Below are 22,802 nucleotides of genomic sequence, written 5' to 3'. Positions count from 1 at the left end.
TGATGGTTTGTCAGATACTGGGTGATCAGGTGATTCAAGAGAGGAAAGACTAGTCTTGATTAATCTATGTTAATGATGGTAATTCCATTCATCTTGCCAGTAGTTGGTTTAGGAATAGACCTGTGATAGACAGTCAACAGTAAAAGGAAGAGGGGAGCTTTCTTCCCCCTTCAAAAGGACCATGAGAAAGGGCATTCCCTCTTTCTGCCTCTGGATGTCTGGAAATGCAGCAAACATCATGTAACAAAGTGAAGACAGTTTAAGAACAGCCAACATTTGAGGATGGCAGGGTGGAAGGGTGAAATGAACCTCATATCCTGATGTCCTCATTAAGCCAATAAATTAACTAACTCAGAAATGCTCCTATGTCCGGGCTATTTCTTAAATGAGAGAATTATTATTTCCTTTTAGCGTTTAAGCCATTTTGAGTTTGGTTTTCCTGTTACTTGCAGTAAAAAAAAAAAACAAAAAACATTCAAACTGATTCTGTGCCACGGACAGCAGTACTAGCTAAGCGAACACTTATTATTGGAACAACTTATGATCATCCTCATGTGTAATCTAAACGTAAATGGTTTATGCTTTTTAAAGGGAGGTTTGAAGTTCTGAGGTATTTTCACTAATATAAGGGACAAAGTTGCATGATATTTGGAGGTTTGGTGTAGAAAAATAATTTCTATTTTGCTCATGTGCAGATGCAGCCTTTTGCTCTTCTATGTTTTGAATACTCATAGCCCTATCAGTTCTACCTTTCTCCACCTCTAAGCAAGAACTTAACAATACTTTTTAGATCAGCCCCTGGCAAAGTCAACCTTGGTGTTGTTTTAGGAAATCAATATGATTTAGACATACTTTTTTATTCCCTCTCAAAGAAAGAAGAGTTTTGAAATTGCCTTTCCTTGGCGTTATGTTAAATCCTGAATATGTCCTGACAGGGAGTATGATGGAACGCACAAATGATTTTTCAATTAATAAAAATGTGATTCCAAAGCTGAGCTTCGAATTCTAAATTAAGTAATATGTATAAACAGAGACTCAAAACACTTCAAAGCACAGCTTATAAAAGCCAACATCGTGGTGTATCAAGCCATGAGTTCAGGAATTGCCAAAATTAATGATGATTTTTTTCTCTTGATTTATGAGAGTTACTCCAGGACCTACGTTTCTGTGTAAAGCAAATGCAGACCTTATTAATGATGTAAGAGGCTCTAGGACTCCTTTACCATGGCAGAGAAGCTCTTGTCTAAAACCAGAACTGTTTCCTCTATACTTTAGTGGATTACGTTTGTTTAACTTACTTTATATAGTGCTCAATTCTGTTCCATTGGCATATGGATGCCTAATTAATATTTGATGATGGTGACCATGACTGAACAGAAGATATCTTAGTGTCCACAGGAAAATGATAAAATACTGTAAGCTAGTTTCCTCTAGTGATAAAATTATATAAAAACAGGAGAGTGATGCCTTTTCATACCAGTGCATTTAAGAAAACCCCAAATAAAAGGTAAGGTATAAGAATTAACATCTATTTAATTTAATTGTTTTATTTAATCCTAACCATAATCCTCTGGACTAGGTACTGGGATTCCCATTTTCCTAAATCTAAGGTGTCATTGGTTGTATAGTGAGCCAATATTTTATCTACCAATAAGAAAAAATGCAGCCAATGAAATTATGATACACCTTTTTTAAGATGTACCTTGATTTCAGAGATGTCAAAATGTAAAAATAACAGGCATCTCAAAAATAATAAAAAAATACGATTCTGATAAGAAAATTCATCCAAGTCACACAGCCAGTTGGTAGCTGTGGCAAAGACAAGCCGCTGTCCACCAAAAACTCATGTTCCCTGTCCACAGCATGGAGTTCCTACTGAGAAATGGCTCTCCGGCCAGAAACTATGCTTTCCACCTTCCAGAATTCTGACCAACAGAATGTGAACACAACTGACAGAGTCAGTTCCAGTCCAAAGAGGTAAAGAAGCACGAGTACTTTCTTCATTCTCTCTCTCATTCCATCTACCATTTATTGATGCTCAGGATGATCTTAGAAACTACCTGTTGAAAATGGCAAAGCCTCTGTGTCAGTCTGGGTTCCTGAATGACTGCAAGGAACAAAGCCCTGCCTGTACCCCCAAACCATTGTGCCAGATAGGGATGCCACATTTGTTTGACACGAGCAATAAGTAAACTTTTATCAGGCCACTGTAATCCGAGGCTAGTGTTACCTCAACTGGAATTATTTCATATACTACAGTGGCAGAATTCGAATTTGAATGTCAGGTTCCAAGAGCACAGGTTCGAGATTCAAGACAAGAGTTTGAACCATAGCTCCACCAGTTCTTACACTAGAGTCCATGAACTTGGGCAGTCATTTAACCTATGGATCAAGTTTGTCATCCAGAATGGTATGAAAATAAAAGGCACCTCATAGACTGTTCTCAGGATTAAATGAGAAAATGCATGCAAAATGCATGGATCATCCATGTGTTAGCACTCTCTGAATGCTGGTTGTTATTACACTTGCTGTCATTGTTAATCATTAGCTTCCTTTCATACCTAGTTGCAAATCGCCAAGTGTGCTTTTAATGTAAATCTCTTCTACAGATGGAAAGTGCCATTCCTCTGAAGAAAGTCCGCCTTCGGCTTAAGAGCCTGAGGAAGTTTCTGTTCCAAACTTTAAGAAGTTAAAAAACATTTTTTTTCTGTTACCATGCCTTGAGGGAACGATGAACAGAGAAAATATGAAGGTATGTTTGTTGTATGATATTTCAAACACCAGTTTCACTTTATTGCTTACATAAAAATAGCACTTTATTTTTTCATTTCACAATATTATAAGGAATAAAAAGAAAATAGGATAAAAAACTTACCCTTTGTTTCTCATTTGAACCCTTTTTATTGGTCTCTTTTCTACTTTCATCTTCATACACTAGAACAAAGTCAATTCTTCGCTGACCATCATTAAAAAAGAGGGAGTCAGGTTTTCCATTAAATTCTTCCTGTGTGGATAGAAAAATAAATTTTAATATAGTTTTTTGAAAAGTGCCAATTTATAAGTGTTTATTTCCTAGCTTTAATAGATATATCAGTATGTTTACAGAGAAAGAGAAATAAATCCATAACTAGTTACTTGACCAAGAGGGCATGGTCACATGATCTTTGCAAGCATAGTCTGTTCTTGGTGAAAGAAGTCCTTGAATTGAGCAGGTTAGCATTATTCTACAAATGTATGGGAAAATACCAGCATTATGAATGTAACACAGTTATCCCAGAATTATTCTCACCTGGATGAGCAAAAGAAGTATCAAGTTTGGAAATGAACACAGTAACCAGAGATGACTATCTGAAGGACCAAAGTTCATTTAACAAGAGAAAAAAAATCTAAGACAAAGCACTGTTTATGAAAATCTCATCCTACCTTTGCCATATTTTCTAACCTTTTCATCAATTTTCATGACTTCTCTCTGAATCTCATCACTTTATAGAAAGTATCATTTTATAACCTTAAACAAATGCCAGAAAATGCTTTGATACACACAAAAGATACACTGGTCATTGGTATTTGTCCCCAAATCCACACAAGATACCCCCTCACTCCAAGCAAAAAACAAGCAAACAAACAAAAATCCTAGCAACAAGAACAAATAAATGAGCCTTTAATTTAGAGCTTAAAAGCCTTATGGTGTAAAAACAAAGTCATAACGGCAGAACACAGACCTAATACAGTTTAAAACGATCTCTATTACCTTATGGATTTGGATAGAATTGTTTTAATTTGCTCTAAGGAAAGGCTTGAGTTTGTGTTTCTCAAACAGCTGGTCAGACTGCTTATGTGAATGTTGTTTAAGAATCAGAATATTTTTTTAACTGACAAGTAATACTTTTCAATTTTTCATTTTTTTTCCATTAAAAGTCATGGGGAGGTTGCATTTTGCAGGCATTTGGTGGAACCCCTTAATCATTAAATGTGATTAATTCTTCTCTTCATTCAGCATCAGTTAGTACTACACACATCACCTTATTTTACTGCCACCAGTTTCCCCTTTTCTTCACACTTTGGAGAAGATGTATTTTTTTTTGCTAAACATATACAAACTGATACTTGTCCCTCCTTTCCTCTTTTCTACCACAGAGCAGCTAAACAGTGTGACTTGTCCTGAGACCTTCCCCAGACAGGACGCTGAGGGGCCAGAAAAACAGACACATCAGTGTCCCAGACTGAGGCTACCACCTAATTCTTTTATTTCCAATTTCAGCTCTTTAAAACCAGTTAACTGGGCTTCCCTGGTGGCGCAGTGGTTGAGAATCTGCCTGCCAATGCAGGGGACACGGGTTCGTGCCCCGGTCCGGGAAGATCCCACATGCCGTGGAGCAACTAGCCCCGTGAGCCACAATTACTGAGCCTGCACATCTGGAGCCTGTGCTCCGCAACGAGAGGCCGCGATAGTGAGAGGCCTGCGCACTGCGATGAGGAGTGGCCCCCACTTGCCGCAACTAGAGAAAGCCCTCACACAAAAACGAAGAGCCAACACAGCCATAAATAAAAATAAATAAAATTAAAAAAAACAAACAAACAGTAAACTTTAAGAGTATTTAAAGCTATATAAGACACAGAAAACAGGCTTATGGTTACCAGAGGAGAAAGGGTGGGGGCGATAAATTTGGACTTTGGGAGTAACATATACACACTACTATGTATAAAATAGATAACCAACAAGGACCTACTGTACAGCACAGGGAACTCTACTCAGTATTTTATAACAACCTATAAAGGAAAAGAATCTGAAAAAGAACATATATATAGATATATCACTGAATCACTGTGCTGTACATCTGAAAATAACACAACACGGTAAGTCAACTATATTTCAATTAAAAATAATTAATTATGTTGAGTAAAGTTCCCTCTATGCCTATTTTCTGCAGGGTTTTTATCATAAATGGGTGTTGAATTTTGTCAAAAGCTTTCTCTGCATCTACTGAGATGATCATATGGTTTTTCTCCTTCAATTTGCTAATATGGTTTATCACACTGATTGACTTGCGTATATTGAAGAATCCTTGCATTCCTGGAATAAACCCCACTTGATCATGGTGTATGATCCTTTTAATGTGCTGTTGGATTTTGTTTGCTAGTATTTTGTTGAGGATTTTTTCATCTATGTTCATTAGTGATATTGGCCTGTAGTTTTCTTTCTTTGTGACATCCTTGTCTGGTTTTGGTATCAGGGTGATGGTGGCCTCGTGGAATGAGTTTGGGAGTGTTCCTCCCTCTGCTATATTTTGGAAGAGTTTGAGAAGGATAGGTGTTAGCTCTTCTCTAAATGTTTGATAGAATTCGCCTGTGAGTTCATTGCAGCTCTATTTACAATAGCCCGGAGATGGAAACAACCTAAGTGTCCATCATCGGATGAATGGATAAAGAAGATGTGGCACATATATACAATGGAATATTACTCAGCCATAAAAAGAAACGAAATTGAGCTATTTGTAATGAGGTGGATGGACCTAGAGTCTGTCATACAGAGTGAAGTAAGTCAGAAAGAGAAAGACAAATACCGTATGCTAACACATATATATGGAATTTAAGGAAAAAAATGTCATGAAGAACCTAGGGGTAAGACAGGAATAAAGACACAGAGAATCCTCCTAGAATTCTCCTACTAGAGAATGGACTTGAGGATATGGGGAGGGGGAAGGGTAAGCTGTGACAAAGCGAGAGAGAGGCATGGACATATATACACTACCAAACGTAAAATAGATAGCTAGTGGGAAGCAGCCGCATAGCACAGGGAGATCAGCTCGGTGCTTTGTGACCGCCTGGAGGGGTGGGACAGGGAGGGTGGGAGGGAGGGAGATGCAAGAGGGAAGAGATATGGGAACATATGTATATGTATAACTGATTCACTTTGTTATAAAGCAGAAACTAACACACCATTGTAAAGCAAATGTACTCCAATAAAGATGTAAAAAAATAATAATAATAATAATTAATTAATTTTAAAATACATTTTTTTAAAAAGCTATACAAAAATGCTAAGGCCTGTCGTTTTCATTTCAGCCATGGAGTTCTTGAGGCCCCTCTCTTCAATTTCTCTTCCTTTCAGTGAAGGTGTTACTATTGGTGACAACCTGGGCAGTTGCTAGAGGAAAACCGTATGTAGAGGAAAAAACTATGATGCTGAGGGGAAGTGGAGTAAGGTGGAATATAGTCACGAAAACCTGGTCATTGTTACAGACGTCTGAAACGTGTACAAAGCAGCTTGCTCTCTGGAGCCCACATTCTGCTGCCTTTCTTTGGTGGCGTCCGACAGGAGCTCACTGAAGTCACGTTCTGAAGAATGAGGCCTGGAATGAGAACCACATCTGCACATACATCCAGACATTCCTCCCCACACAGTCCTTGCTCAGCCACACGAGTTGGCAGCAAGCTCCAAAATAATCTGGTCTGTATGCATGTCTCTCCTGTATGATAGAAGACCATGGCCCTTTGTTGGAGGAAAACGCCACTGGCTTGGCAAGAGCTGTTTGTATGAAATAACTAGGTCAGACTCTCATATGGTATTATTAGAATGCAGTGCCGGGGGAAAGAGTGCCAACTTCGTACGGCTGTGAAATCCACGTTTCCCATCTCTTGGCAGAAAACATTCCACTAGGTGACCGGGAAGAGAAGGGAGAAACAAAACACTGGGCTAGAAAGAATATCTAACAAACAAGGGAACTAGCCCAAATAGAAAAGACTCAACTATGAACAAAACAGTACTGCTTGGAAAAAAAAAAAAAAAGGCTGGATTTTTCAGTTATAAGTTCCACTATAGGCCTGATTCATCCAACAGGTATTGAAATGACAAAAAAACTTAAAAAAAATTTTTTTAAATCCTCTTCTAAAGTTTTGAAGTAAAGTTTTAATAGTTACCTAGGATAAATATTGATAATCTTCTTCAAAATGACTGATTATTCAGAGATGGATTATTATAGTTCTGACCTCTCAAAATCTACTCAAAATTTCATCTTTAGTCTTTTCTACCAAGTCAAACGGCACCAAGATGAAATACAAAAAACACCTGAAACCCAATCTTTCCTGTTCAGCAGCTTAAGTTTAAAAACACTTTAAGAGATGGTTTAAAATTTATCAGGTCAAATCATTTTAGGGATTGGAGCTTACGTATGGTTACTGACTTCCCCACTAGGAAACTTACTAACTCTTATACTCATCAGAGTAACTTATTGTTACCCTGAGGGTCTTAGGCAAATGTCTTTAATGCCAAGGAAGTAAGCAGAGTCTCTAGCTGTTAATACTTCTTTCTTCCTGAAAAAAATATCAAGTAAATTTCTAATTACAGTTTAGAGTCTATAATATGTTTTATTTGTTCATAGCCATTGCCCTCTCTGGTTCCGAGGACACTAGATTCCACCAATTTAGCATCCATTTTACTCATTTGCAGCAATCTGACCCAAAGCTGTACTTAAAGACTGCAGTGGTTAAAAAGACTATCCATGTTCATTTGTCATTATATCAAAATAAACAAAAACAATGCTGCCAACCATTGCAGAAGAGTGACTTGACCACCTCTGTCTTTAACTGTTGGCTTTGACATTTCACACTTGGGAAGACAGACATGCTTGGTCTGAGCAAGGGGAGGTCTGAGAAATAAGCTCCTGGCAGAGTGGTGTAGGAGAGAAGGAATGAGAAAGGTTGGGTGTAATGTACCCAAGTGATGTTTTCCAGGTCTCCCTGCTCTCAGCTGGCTTCTTTCCTCCTTCTATTTGTAGGGCATCTCCTTCAACAAAACAGCCCAAAGGGCTCTTTTAACCAAATCAGGATAAAAATGCAAGCAGCAAAATTACGCTGCCAGAATTTGTGGATTCAACCAACGTCAGACTAAAAAAAAAAAAAAAAAAAAAAAAAAATATTACAGAAAGTTCCAAAAAGCAAAGCTTGAATCTGCCATGTGCCGACAACTATTCACATGACATTTACATTGTATTCACAACAATTTACATAGCCTTTACATTGTACTAGGTAGTATAAGTAAACTAGAGATGATCAAAGGACATGGGAGGATGTGTATACATTATATGCAAATACTACACCATCTTATATAAGGGACTTGAGCATCCAAAGATTTTGGTAACCGCCCTGTGAATACCAAGGGATGACTGAAATTACTTGGTAGGAAAACTTCTCATAAGTTATCTGGATTTTCCTTGAACAGGAGCTTTGGGTACATGAAGGGTCACATGATGATTACATAATGGTGAGGCTTGTCTTCCGGGTGGAGAAAGAAGGGCTAGGGAAGGAGAGGATCTGGGGAAACAGCTGCCTGGGTGTAACTGCTCCATGGCATTTAGGTCAGTTAGAGATGAGTAGCCCATCTCACTAAGCTCCCTCCTGGAATCCCTGGCGTCAGCACTTGGTGAGTCCAGGAAAGAACTTGCTGCTCAACATGTGTCCAAACTCACACTTCTCAAGTGTCCTCAAATAAACAAAATGTGTCCTCAAATAAACCCTGCAAAATCAAGACTGGAAGTCCCATTTCACAATAGAGTTTAAACTCCTAGAGTTTAAAATGCAAATTTTAAATGATTTGTCCAAGATCTGGATACAAAGCAATCAGCTTGGGATCTCTGCTCAAACTCTCATTTATGTGTAAGGATGTTGGAAACTTGCCTTGGACAGCAAGTGATATTATCTGATTGTATCAGATTAAAAAATTCTAGAGAATTTCCAAACAGTTTATTCCTGCCCTGTTAGGGCTCTCATTTACTATGAGATTAGAGAGTATTCCAGGCTTATTTGGATTAATGGTCTCAACCTCTACAGAAAGCAGGACACAAAAAGTCTTATTGTCTAACAATGATAGTTGAGGAATTACACTATGAAAAATAAACAATATTAAAACACTCACATAGGGCCTCCCTGGTGGCGCAGTGGTTGAGAGTCCGCCTGCCGATGCAGGGGATACGGGTTCGTGCCCTGGTCTGGGAGGATCCCATATGCCGCGGAGCGGCTGGGCCCGTGAGCCATGGCCGCTGAGCCTGTGCGTCCGGAGCCTGTGCTCCGCAACGGGAGAGGCCACAACAGTGAGAGGCCCGCGTACAGAAAAAAAAAAAAAAAAAAAAAAAAAAAAACACTCACATAATTAAGAGCAACTGATATGTGAATGTGGAAAACACATGTGGCTCTCTGCGGTCTTTAAGACTAGCAAAAAAAAGTAGTTAATTTCAGGAAGAACACAACAGGGAAAAAAAAAACTTTAATTATAGCAAAAAACTAAAGTGAAAATATAGGATTTTCTATTTTTCAGTAAACCTTGAATCCCTGTATATGGCAAGTTTTAGGGAAACAAAAGTTTAGAAGCAAGAGCCTTTATGTAAATATTTAGATCCCATGAAATATAGAACATAATGAAAACTTATTTATATGCCATGCAGTTATAAATGAGATATATTCTGGTGTTTTCCCTAACTGTGGCAGAGTCCAGGCAGGTTCAAGGCGTAAGAGATAGTGGAACACTTTTTTCTTTATAAAGTGTGCAAAATTACTGCAAGGGATAGCAGAGACTACATCAATTTTTATTCCTTTTATTCAGATCACCTCCTCGGCCTGTAAGAACACTTGATAGTGAGAAGATGCAAAGTACAAAGAAAAATGCCAAGAACTGCAGGCATGGAAGGCTGAATGCTGAAGGTAGAAAGATTAGTATTATGAGAAGCAGGGGTGGGAGAAAAGGAAGTAACACGTTAGTACCAGGGATAAGGAGAAGTACCTGGATGCACAAGGGAGCCACACAGGAAGTCAGCTCAGTCAGTCGCGTGTTGGGGGATATGTGTGAGAATGTTTTGGACGGGGCATTCAAGAATGTGTTGGCAGGAAAGAAGTGCAGTGGAAAAGCTGCTCATTCAAGGAGGAGGTGTATCTAGAAGTGAGGATTCCAAGTCTGTTAGAGAGTCCAAGAACATCCCTGTTGGTGACTCTGTGGCAATCAGGGTAAACTTAGGAGTGACCCAGAATAATATTTGTACAAATTACACTGTCTCCTTCCCCACTCTGTTAAACACACTACCAGCTTCTGAAGGCCAATGGCCGGGTCTTGTTCACCCTGAGTTCTCTGCTGAGCCTTTGCATTTAGCAGGAGCTTGGTTTGCTTTTTTCTTAGGAAAATATACCTTTTTTTTTTTTCTGATGATAAAAGTAATATATACTCAATACAAAAAAAAAATTCTGAAGATACAGGGAAGTATAAAGGAATGAATAAAAGTCATATGTAACCCCATCTCCCAGAGATAAGCCGAGCTTCTTAATATTTTGGATCTCTCTCTCTCACGCACACACAAACACACATGCACATTCACTAAAATGATACCATACTATACGTACTGTTCTAAAAACACCCATCACGGCCATTTTTCTAGCTTGAAAAAAAGCTCTGCACCATCATGTTTAGTAGTTGCAATACCATTTAGTTAAACAGCTCCTCCACTCATGAACATATAAGTTCTTTCCAATTTGTTGCTTTTATAAACACTGCTGCAAGGAGCATCTTTACACATATGTATCTGCGCACATGTTCAATTACTATTTTCTTAGGCTGACTTCTAGAAGCAGATTTTAAGGGACCCCAGCCTTTTAGAGGTTTTTTGATATATATGTTGCTAAACTGTCATCCAAAATATTTATAAAAATGAACGCTTCCAACAGCAGAGTATGAAAGTGCCTTTCCCTCACTGGATTTCACTCTTTTTACTTTTCCCATGAGAGTTAAAATACCTTTTTTTTTTTTCATTTGCACCTTTTAATTAGAGAGCACTAACATTTTTATGGGTACTGCCCAACTGAATTAATGCTTCTCTGAAATCCCAATTACTATTCTTGACCTAACTGAACTATCTTATTATTTAATCCCTCCTCAGTAGATTCTCCTGGGTTTTACTCATGAGGTTCTAAAGACCACGCTGGCAAAGGAGCAAGTGGGTGAATGATGATACAGAAGCAGCCCATACGGTTACTTCCCAAAAGGAAAAGAGAGAAATACTCTAGGGCACTGTCTACCAGCCCTAGGCTCAACAGTGCTGACGTGTTTTTGGAAATGTAGACATTTAACTGGAATGTGTGATACTAGTTTGAGAAGGTCACTGCCCCCTGGACAGACTTTCCAATACAGTTTACATGCTTCCTGTGTAACTACCAAGTATCAGTATATATTTTGACTCATAATTTTTTAGAATATAGAACTTACTGCTGATTTAGTTTATAAATGATTTCTGTTGCAAGTTTAAAACTGATGTACAAATTCTTTTTTTTTTTTTTAATTTATTTTTGGCTGCATTGAGTCTTCATTGTTGCACAGGCTTTCTCTAGCAGTGCTCGGGCCTCTCATTGTGGTTTGGTGGCTTCTCTTGTTGCAGAGCACGGGCTCTAGGCGCATGGGCTCAGTAGTTATGGTGCACAGGCTTAGTTGCTCTGTGGCATGTGGGATTTTCCTGGACCAGGGCTCAAACCTGTGTTCCCTACATTGGCAGACGGATTCTTAACCACTGTGCCACCAGGGAAGCCATGATGTACAATTCCTAAAAAAATCGTCTTGCTGAGGGAGAAGATATGGGGATATATGTATGTGTATAGCTGATTCACTTTGTTATAAAGCAGAAACTAACACACCATTGTAAAGCAATTATACTCAATAAAGATGTTAAAGAAAAAGAAATTAAAACTGAAAAAAAAATCATCTTGCTAATTTATATTTGTAAATGGCTATAAGTAGTTTCCAAGTCGTGGAACTGGCTATTTTCAGTCATTTCCCATCAAAAATAGATGTAGTTCATTTATAAATAGTATTAGATTGTGCCATGAAAATGTTGCTGCTGCTTCTTCGTCTTTCTTTTTTTCTTTTTTTTTTTTTAATACTAATGAGGGAATGTTCACATACCAACGGCTTCCTGATTTGGTATATGCATTTTGCCTTTGTTTCCCTTTGCCTGTGTTAAATAAACTCTAGAGTTCTATCATTAGAACATCACGTTTCAAACACAGGGTGAGGGTGGAGGCATAATGCCTCAGGCATAATTATTGTTAAATATTTCCCTCTAGCCTGTGCCAAGGAAGCAGTAGTTTTAGCAAACAGAGTTCTCATATGTTTTTAAATATTATATTCTTAAAATTTATGAACGAGGCTAGAGGAAATATGAAAATAGAACTTTGAAATGACCTTTAAAATAAAGCTTCCTTAAAAGGAGTTAAGTAACCAGGGAAGATAATAAGCTTTCTATTGCGGGAAGATTCTTAGCTTGGAGCCTTCTCAGAGAGGATGGACTCCGAGTGAACTTCTCCTTAAATCCACTTAGCTGGGATTGGGATTTGCATTAGCATGACTTCAAACTTGTTTTGCTTTCCTGTTTTCCCACAGGTGGTACACTATTTTTAAAACTTTTGTTTAGCTTTCCTTAAAGGTGGTCTGCAGAAAAGAAGATGAACAAGTAAAGGAAAAGAAAAGGAAAAATGTGAAAAGGCCTATAGTGGCTGTTTTCTTACTTTCCCTTTTCTAGAAGAAGCCATCACCTGCTTGCACTGTTCTCATCTGGCAGTGGTAACACTGGTGAAAGAAATGTGGGTGAGATTAAGCTGTAAGACATTCCCAATAAAGTCAGGAATGATAAAGTGATGGATGTGATGAAACAAGACAAGTGGTGCAAGAGGACATTTGTTTGAGAATGGTTATCCTCCTGGAGGCTGACCTCTTAAGGTTTCGATATCCCCAAAGTGTCTTGCTTTGTTTTAATATCGAATTATTTAACATCAATCCATTTACCTTAAACTTTTTTGAACCTATTAGCATTTTCAGTTTGTATCACCTCCTGAGGAAGAATATGCAGTAGGTTTTCCACGCAGGCAAGATGGTTGTCCTAAATGACATTTTTCGATCTTTAAGAAATAGTTCCCAATGTCATATTCTGGAATCAGTTAGAACCAAAATAATATTGCTACAACCAAATCCTGCATGACTTAATGGACTTTCACACTATTCCATCTACACAAGCTCCTTAGACTTAAGGAACAATAATTTTAGCTTGACTTCATAACCATAGGTTTCCCTCCACCTACCCTCTTGTTCCTTTTAATTAATCTTATTTCAATAGCATATTTATTTTCAGTTTTTGGAAAATTAAATGGTTATGACTCAAAATTATTAACTGGTAGTTCCCATTCGCCAAATCCATAACTGTGAAATGCCCCTTTTTCTTAGTCACCTGAGTTGCATGGGGCCTGGGTTACCAGTCCCTGAGATTTCATACTTTGAATGAAAGCCAATCTCACAAAATGTGATTATGATCTGAGAATAAACAGAAAACGGAGTTTCAAGATATTGCTCTTCAGACTGTTGAGCTGAAGAAGACACATAAAGTATAACTGAGGGCGTAACTAAGGCAACAAGTGTTCAGCTCCTTACTGGGTTCCTGTGTAATTCTTCTTCTGCAGACTCCTTCAGAGTTACAATCCATCATTCCCAGAGAGCTCTTCATCTTTCACAGGAGGTTTCCATTTGCCATCTAAGAACTGCCCTGAGTTATTTTCAGCTGCTCAGGGTTTGCAGCACAAGTGTCCCGTCATCAACTGTGACTCCCCTGTCGGACTGTTATATCCCCACATGTGCCTTGGTCATAATCTTCTCAGACCACTTCTCTAGGAATTGATGTTTGCAACCTCATTCAAAGCAAGAAGAAGAAAAACAAATTAGAGCATCTAGTGCCCAGAAAAGCAAAGGATTGTGACAACTCCTATCAGTTGGTTAATGCCTTATAAAGATGTTATTTTTTCTCTTGAAACTCAAGAAGCAGTTTACAAGAATGGCTGTTCCTTGTGGTATCAAAGGGAGGATGCAGAGATGTTTCCAAAACAAAATTTAAAAAACCAAGTGACTCATTTAAAACAATGGCACAAAAATGTTAAACTGACTACAGATAATAAATAACGCCTTAAAAAATCCTCCTCCCATCAATTATTGGGAATTTTCAAGAAATAAAATGCTCTGAGGAAATGAGTTTTCAGATGAACTTTATGCTAATTAAAGGTTACTTCAACCTTTTTGTGCTCAAAATTTTCTCAAATATAGTACATAATATTTTTTGATTTCTTAAAGAGAGGATATTGAACATAATTACTACTAGTATTACTACTGCTCTTATTAAAAAAGTAAAAAGGAAGAGAGCCCCAAATAAGAACAAAGAACATGGGTTTCGGTATCTGGCAGAGCTATAGGTTCAAATCACAACTCTGTCACATATAAGTAGCTGTGTGCCTTTGTGTATCTATTTCATCTCTTTAAACTGAATTTATTCACCTGTAAAAGGGGGAAATCATAGAAAGAAATGCAGGATTATTGTGAAGATTGAGATGATGTATGTAACGGAATAGCACAGGGCCTAGAACATAGTAAAAGCTCAATAAATGTGAGCTTTTGGTGTTCTCTATTTTAACATGAAACAGTTCTTCATTGATAACTAGCTGTGTTAAGTGCATTCACATACTTATAATCATTAGGAACTTTCACCTGCATCTTGCTTTTTCTCTCTGCCATTACTCAGATTATGAGGAGACACTTCTTTTGTTATCAGTTTACCAGTCTTTAATAGGTATTCCACTACCCTTTTATTTACTGCTTATATCTGCTTTGAATTGGGCAACCAGATTAACTGAATCTGTTGAGATCCTTTGAAATTAAGCCTTGGTGCTTTGGTTTTGGATGAAAGAGGCTTTTTAGCTTTCTTCAGGTTCTGAGTAAACTGTGATTGAAGCAAAGGGTCCCATCCCAGAAATGAATAAAATATGGTAAGGGTGAATACATTATCTCCCTTACCCTAATCTCTTCCGAAAGAGGTCTTATGACATCTGGCATCAAAGAGAATGAAAATAATAAGATTAATGAATTATAAATTGAGACAGAGATAAAAAAAGAATGAAATTTTGCCACTTGCAACAACACGGATGGACTTGGAGGGTATTAAGCTAAGTGAAGTAAGTCAGACAGAGAAAGACCAACACTGTATGGTATCACTTATATGTGAAATCTAAAAATACAACAAACTAGTGAATATAACAAAAAAGAAACAGACTCAGAGATACAGAGAACAAACTAGTGGTTACCACTGGGGAGAGAGAAGGAGGGAGGGGCAAGAAAGGGGTAGGGGATTAAGAGGTACAAACTATTATGTATAAAATAAATAAACTACAAGGGTATATTGTACAAAACAGGGAATATAGCCAATATTTTACGATAACTATAAATGGAGTAAAGCCTTTAAAAATTGTGCATCACCTGTGTTGCACACCTGTAACATATTATGCTGTACACCAACTATACCTCAATTTAAAAATAAATAAATAAATAGAGATGGAGAATCAGGGCCAGAGAAAGTAGGAGGAAGAAATGTACTAACCATTGGGACAATTGCAATTGTTGTGATTTCAACATGACATTGGCACAAGGCCTCCTGGCAGCAGGGCAAAAAGGAAATGTGTTCAATGATACAGTTCTTGTTCTCAGAAAAAAGGAAGCATTCTGATTTTGTGGGGAGGAAAAAGTTTCACGTGAGATCTTATACAGAAACACTCAGTTTTTGTCCATTTGCCTAACAGACAATGACCTTGGCAAGGAACTGGGGTTATAAAATATAATATACTGGTAACCTTTGACTTTTTAGTCTTTAGTTCTCATATTGCTTCTACCTTTGAAGCAATTAGTCTGCATTTCACTGTTACATCTATTGCTATCACCCTAGTCTGTGCTCTTGACCTTCACTAATTAGAATACAATTAATATCCCAATCCATCTCCTTGCATCCAGTTGTCCTGTTTGCCAATTCAATTTATACATATATACATCTGGATGTTCCTAAATCAACATGTTCAACTCACAGGATTCAAAAACCTTCAGTTCCTCCGAGTGCCTTCTGGAGAAAGTGCAAACTTTTCAGATAGGTATTCAGATGTTTCATAATCTGATTATATCCCACATTTTATTTACTATGACTCCCCATTCCTAACCCTCCAACCCCACCATGCTTTCTCATCAGCGTTTGACTGTTTCATGCTGCTTCCTGCCTCTCCTCCTTTGCTCACGTGATTTCCCCTCCTGAAACCACTACCCTTTCTCTTTCCCACCTATCCAAATCTTAATTCTCCTCCGAGGTCTAGCTCAGTTCTCTCATGCAGCCTTCCTAACAACTGGGTTCGTGTTTCTTTTTCCCTCACCAGACTACTGTCTGTACTAATGGATGTGTGTTCTGTGGACCTCTGGGGATTCCAGAGGGGGGGCCCATGAGGTCACAAACATTTTTATAATAATACCTAGATGTTATTCCTTTTTCTCATTGTGTTAACATCTGCAGTGATGGTACAGAAGCCACAGTAGGTAAAAACTTCCAGCATCTTAGCACAACTCAGTAGTGGCACCAAACTATATGAGTCATCATCGCATTGTTCACCACCATCTACTCACAGTAAAAAAGTCACTTCACTTAGGAATGTTCTTGATGAAGCTGTAACAATTACTAACTTTATTAAATCTTGACCCTTGAGTACCTGGATTTTTAATATTCTGTGTGAAGAAATGGAAGTATCCATAAAGTACTTCTGCTGCACATCAAAGTATGATGGTGGTCTTTAGGAAAAGTGCCGTGCAATTCTTGAGTTGCCAATTTTTTTCACAGACACCACTTTTACTTGACAGACAACTGACACAAAATTCAGTTATATAAGCTTGAGTATTTGGCAGATATTTTCCCGAAAATGAACAAAGTGAAACTGTCGTTTCAAGGAAAACAACTAACAATATTTATTGCTAATGATAAAATTCGAGCTTTCAAGCAAGTATATATCAGAATTTAAGACAACTTGTGTTTGCCCCTGGGAACTTGAGAGCTTCCCAATATTCAGTGGCTTTTCTGATGAGATTGATGAAATGGAGATTGGAGGTGTGTTAACAAATGTATTTTTTTCATATTGTGTAATGAAATGGGTCAACATTTGTAAGAGCTACTTAACTCAATGAACCAATATTTTCCAACTGCCCTATGCATGGTGATAAAAATCATGCTTGGGTAAAGATTCAATCAAAATGCAAGACAGATTCCCTGCCCCCCGCCACCCTATACTGCCCCTCCCTCCTTCCCTCTCCCCACTGGTAACCACTAGTCTGTTCTCTATATCTGTGAGTCTGCTTCTTTTTTGTTTTATTCACTAGTTTGTTGTATGTTTTAGATTCCACATATAAGTGATAGCATACAGTATTTGTCTTTTTTTGTCTGACTTATTTCACTTAGTGTAATGCCATCCATGTTGCTTCCACACCCTGGCAATTGTAAACAACGCTGCTATGAACACTGGGGTGCATGTATCTTTCCGAATTACTGTTTTTGTTTCTTTCGGATTTATACCCAGGAGTGGAATTGCTGGGTTACATGGAAGTTTGTTGAGGACCCTCCACACTGTTTTCCACAGTGGCTGCACCAAGTTATATTCCCACCAACAGTGCAGGAGGGTCCCTTTCTCCACATCCTAGCCAACATTTGTTATTTGTGTTTTTGTGTGTGTGTGTGTGGTATGCGGGCCTCTCACTGTTGTGGCCTCTCCCATTGTGGAGCACAGGAAGTGCGTCCCGTCCGGACGCACAGGCTCAGCGGCCACGGCTCACGGGCCTAGCCGCTCTGTGGCATGTGGGATCTTCCTGGACTGGGGCACGAACCCGTGTCCCCTGCATCGGCAGGCGGACTCTCAACCACTGCGCCACCAGGGAAGCCCTATTTGTGTTCTTTATGATGACAGCCATTCTGACAAGTGTGAGATGATCTCTCATTGTGGTTTTGATTTGCATTTCCCTGATGATTAGCAATGTTGAGCATTTTTTCATGTGCCTGGGCAGCTATTTGTAAAAGAATGAACTTAGAACATTCTCTAACACCACATACAAAAATAAACTCAAAATGTATTAAAGACCTAGATGTAAGACTGGATACTATAAAACTCCTAGAGGAAAACATAGGCAGAACACTTTTTGACATAAATCGCAGCAATATCTTTTTGGATCCATCTGCTAAAGCAAAGGAAACAAAAGCAAAAATAAACAAATGGGGCCTAGTTAAACTTTAAAAAGCTTTTGCAAAGGGGCCTCCCTGGTGGCGCAGTGGTTGAGAGTCCGCCTGCCGATGCAGGGGATACGGGTTCGTGCCCCGGTCTGGGAGGATCCCATATGCCGCGGAGAGGCTGGGCCCGTGAGCCATGGCCGCTGGGCCTGTGCATCCGGAGCCTGTGCTCCGCAACGGGAGAGGCCACAACAGTGAGAGGCCCGCATACCGCAAAAAAAAAAAAAAAAAAAAAAAAAAAGCTTTTGCAAGGACAACCTACTGAATGGAGAAGGTCTTTGCAAATGACATGACCAGTAAGGGGTTATTATCCAACATATATATAGAGCTCATACAACTCAACATCTAAAAACAAACAATCCAATTAAAAAGTAGGCATAAGAACTGAATAGATATTTTTCCAAAGAGGAAATGCAGAAGACCAACAGCACGTAAAAGATGCAAGACAGGTTTTTAATACATAAAAGTTCACTGAAACAGTTTTGCATTCCACGTCACAAGCAATCTTTAAGAAACTACCAGTTGTTGAGTTTTAATGTGGTTTCAAAGAAGAATATCGACAATTACCTGAAAAGGCTTTAAAATACTCCCCTCTTTTCTACCTACCTATCTGTGTAAGGCTGTATCTATTTCATATACTTCAACCAAAACAAAATATTGCAACTTTTAATTGAAGTTAAAAGAAGCAAATAGAAGAATCAGCTGTCTTCTCTTAAAGAGATCTGTAAAATACATAAAATAATGCCACCCTCTTACTAATGTTTTTGTTTTAGAAAAGTCACTTTTCATAAAATATTTATTTTAATGTATACTGAGTTTGTTGTTGGTTATGTTTAAATGAATTAATAGTTTTTTCAGTTTTAAGTTATAATACTATCAATATCTAATATTGATAGGTATATCCACATAAAAATGCTCTTTGGAGTCAATACTTTATTAAGGATATAAAGTGTAAGAATATAAAAAGTTGGGCTTCCCAGGTGGCACAGTGGTTGGGAGTCTGTCTGCCAATGCAGGGGACACGGGTTCCTGCCCGGGTCCGGGAAGATCCCACATGCCACGGAGCGGCTGGGCCCGTGAGCCATGGCCGCTGAGCCTGTGCGTCCGGAGCCTGTGCTCCGCAATGGGAGAGGCCACAACAGTGAGAGGCCCGCATACCGAAAAAAAAAAAAAAAAAAAAAAAAAGAAAGAAAAAAGAGGCGTGACCTCTTTACCATCTCCTGACCTTCCCGGTAGCTTAGGTCCCCCCCTCACATTCTCTCAGAGCACCTTATACTCGTCTTTAAATGTCACCTCTTACAATTTTAACTGTCTAATTATTTATGTAATTATTTGATTAATGTCTATCTCACTAGACTATATGCCCCAAGGGATATTTCAATGAAATTTCTCAATTGTACCTACTTAACAGGGTTATAGAAATATTAGCTAGATAAATATTATTAAATAAATCAACTGAAATTAATTAACCCTTTATCCTATGACATTTAGTAATATGATAGCTAAAGCAACACAGGGGAAATTCCATTACACATCATAGAAGAAACGAATTGGTGTGATTTCTGTTTTTAAAGGAACTGCTCAGAGAGTAGATCATGGGTGGCACAGTGGGAATGGGGAGATGGGAGAGTCCAGGGAATCAGCAGGTCGGAAATAAGGGATCGGGAGGATTCTCAGGTTTCCAGCTTGAGCAGCTGACAGGATGGAGATTATATTTACCAAAATTCAGAAAACTGGAAGGGAAATATGATTAGGAGGGGAAGACTAAGAATCTGTTAGATTTTCAAGTGTCGACACTAGGGGGCTGGGGTTGAGAGGAGAGATCTAAGGCTACAAGTATAAACTTGGGAGCTGTTAACACAGAGCTTGCAATTGAAGCTGAGGAAGTGAGTGTGAGAGGAGCTGGTGAGCAGAGAGAAGCTGGGGCGAGCTCTGAGGACATGTGACAGATAGGAGGGGCTTGGGTGTAAGAGGAAGGGACGGCAGGAAGGTAGACAGAAAAGTAGCTGGAAAGATGGTGAAGTGGCCAAGCACAGGGTAAACTTTGATCTCCTCCCTCACATCTGTCTTTCTCTCTCCCTTCCCACTTTCCCAGCCTCCACCCACCCTGCAGCAGGACTACCAGAGTAGGTTACTAACTAGACAGCTTGCGTTGTTTCTCCTTCGGATGCCTCCTGGACCCTCCTGCCAGAGTGATCTCTCTCTGGCGGCACTGTCCAATATAGTAGCTACTAGCCGCGTGGGGCTATTTAATTTACATGAATTAAAATGAAACAGAATTACAAATGCAGTTCTTCTGTCTCACTAGCCACATTTCAAGTGCCTCCACAACCAGGTGTAGCTAAGTGGACAGCAAAGACACAGAACAGACGAAAACATGGTCAGAGAAAGTGCCACCGCTACAGATTTGCTTTGTCTTTTCAGTTCAAGGGTCCAAACCCTTAGTTGGAGACTGCTACATTCTACCCTAAACTGTTTTTTAAACTTCATCTCCTCCCACTCCCCTAGATCAACTCTGTGCTCGATACAAACTGGGCACACCTCACTCTTTTCCACTTTCATTTACTGGCGTAGGTCATGCTATCAGGATACCTTCCTGTAGTGTATCCACCGGGATGGTTAGATTTATGCAGCGGTTTGCCTGGGCTTTAATTCCCAGTTATGCAATGAAACACGAATCTAAGAGTTGCTATGAACGTATTCTGTAGGTGTGGTTAACATCTGCAATCAGATGACTTTAAATAAAAGAAATGATCTGAGTGGGACTCATCCAATCAGTTGACTGGCCTTAAGAGAAAAACTAAGGCTTCTCTGAGAAAAAGAAATTCCCCCTCTGGACTGCAGGGTCAACCCCTGCCCGAGAGTTTCCAGCCTGCCCTTCCGGCCACGGTGCCCCACAGATTAGAATCTACATTTGTGGAAGCAGGTTCCTTGAGATAAATCTATTTAATAAATATTTCTCTGCATGTGTGTATTAATATAGATATATATGTGTGTACATATGTGTACACACCTGTATAGATATATTTATACACATACATATATACACATGTGTACACATGTGTGTTTATGTGCGTGATCCTACAGGTTCTGTTTTCTGGTAAAACCTCGACTGGTACAGATTTCAGTACTTAATGAAATGTACCCTTCAAGGTTGCAATATATACCACCTTCTTCAAAAATACAAACCTGATTTTTCAAAGACAATGATTTTTGACCTGGCTGCACATTTGAGTCACCTCTGTAAACTTTTATAAACATATTCAGGTTCTTTATATAAACATATGCAAGAGCCAGATTAGTACATGAAGGTGGAGCTTGGGCCTTCATGTTTTAAAAGAGTTTCTCTGGTAATTCTAATGCACAGCCGGGTTGAGAACTACAGTCCAAACTGAACCCCTCTGGCATCTCTGCTGTAAGTGCCCCTGGAAATCATCAAACACAGCACACTGTCTTACATTCTTTCAACCAACCAACCAGCATCAGTTGCATGACTAACATCTGTCAGATAACAATACAATGTGCAGGGGACAGAGGCATCAGTAATACCCACTCTTGGTCTTGAGGCTAAACACTGAGATATGCTGCTTGGTATTATTCCTTGAAGCACACTGATAAATGAATATTATGTGATGGAATAAACAAAAATTTTACTGTAAAAATTGAGTGAAGCTGATAGTGGTTTATTCAAAACAGTGCATAAATAGCTCTTATTTCTAGTTCAATTGGAAATTCTATCAGCAAGGGTTAGTAAGTGCTTTACATATTTATTAACAGACCGTACCATTGATATTTTGTAATAATGCCGGGTATGATTAATTCTCAACCCATTGATAATTTGGTAGGTACCTAAGTGCCTGTAACTACTTTCTCAGGAGCCTAAGTCACAAATGCTCCTGTGCGCTCTTCTAAGGAGAGCAGAACTAATTCCTGATGCAAACACAGTCTGATTTCATGTGCAAGGGAACAAGAAGGGTTTGGCTGGGCTGCACAATGTGGGGTCGTGGCCATTTCATGGCTAGCTAGCCCTGTGCCTGCAATGTGCTTTGCCAACTATAAGCCAATCCATAAATGTTAGGTAAGAATTCTCACTGTATTATTATTCTATGAACACGCTTTTCAGATAGCTAAAATGCTTTTCAATCTCTGTGTAGTCACTGAATAACACTCCTGTGAGGAAATCTACTGCTGATTTTTCTGCTTTTTATTCATGAGAAGACTGAGGTCTTAAAAGGAAAATCGACTTTTTTCCCAAGGGACTGAGAGCAGAGTCGAGTAGGGACAGAGGGCTCTGACCCCCTGGAACTCTATCCAAGCTCAGCTTCCTGCGGGAACTTCTAGAACTTTCCCTCACAAAGAAGAAATTTTTTTTTTTTTTAGAGTAAAAACGCTTTTCAAAGTCACAGAAGTGCCTCCTCTCGTTCGCCTCTCTTCTTCCTCTTTCACAAGACAGTTTACTTTTTAAAAACACTTAAGGCTAATGAAAGTGCATGAAAGGGTGGTGATACCATTAGCATCACTAAATGATCTGTCAAAATTTTCATTATGTGTTTTCATTCTAAGGGATTTGGACTCTGCAGTCAAATTTTGCTCCAGCTAGAAGTATGGCCCTGACTGGATATATTCTAATTCATACTAACATGGCAAAGATCCGTATTA

The 22,802-nt window shown here is 38.8% G+C and overlaps 1 protein-coding gene across 2 annotated transcripts in view; it reads right to left on the bottom strand.

Annotated features, from left to right (window-relative positions):
- The window catches only part of ANO6 (anoctamin 6), a 212,146-nt gene that overhangs the window by 89,173 nt on the left and 100,171 nt on the right, over positions 1 to 22,802 (bottom strand). For both annotated transcript variants that reach the window (XM_082634721.1, XM_082634722.1), the window contains one exon: positions 2,876 to 3,004. In XM_082634721.1, coding sequence (XP_082490847.1) covers positions 2,876 to 3,004 — 129 coding nt within the window. The remainder of the gene's footprint in view (positions 1 to 2,875; positions 3,005 to 22,802) is intronic.

Source organism: Mesoplodon mirus (assembly GCF_964341445.2).
Source record: "Mesoplodon mirus genome assembly, chromosome: 11".
Classification (NCBI taxonomy): domain Eukaryota; kingdom Metazoa; phylum Chordata; class Mammalia; order Artiodactyla; family Ziphiidae; genus Mesoplodon; species Mesoplodon mirus.
This window is presented reverse-complemented; position numbering and strand designations above follow the sequence as displayed.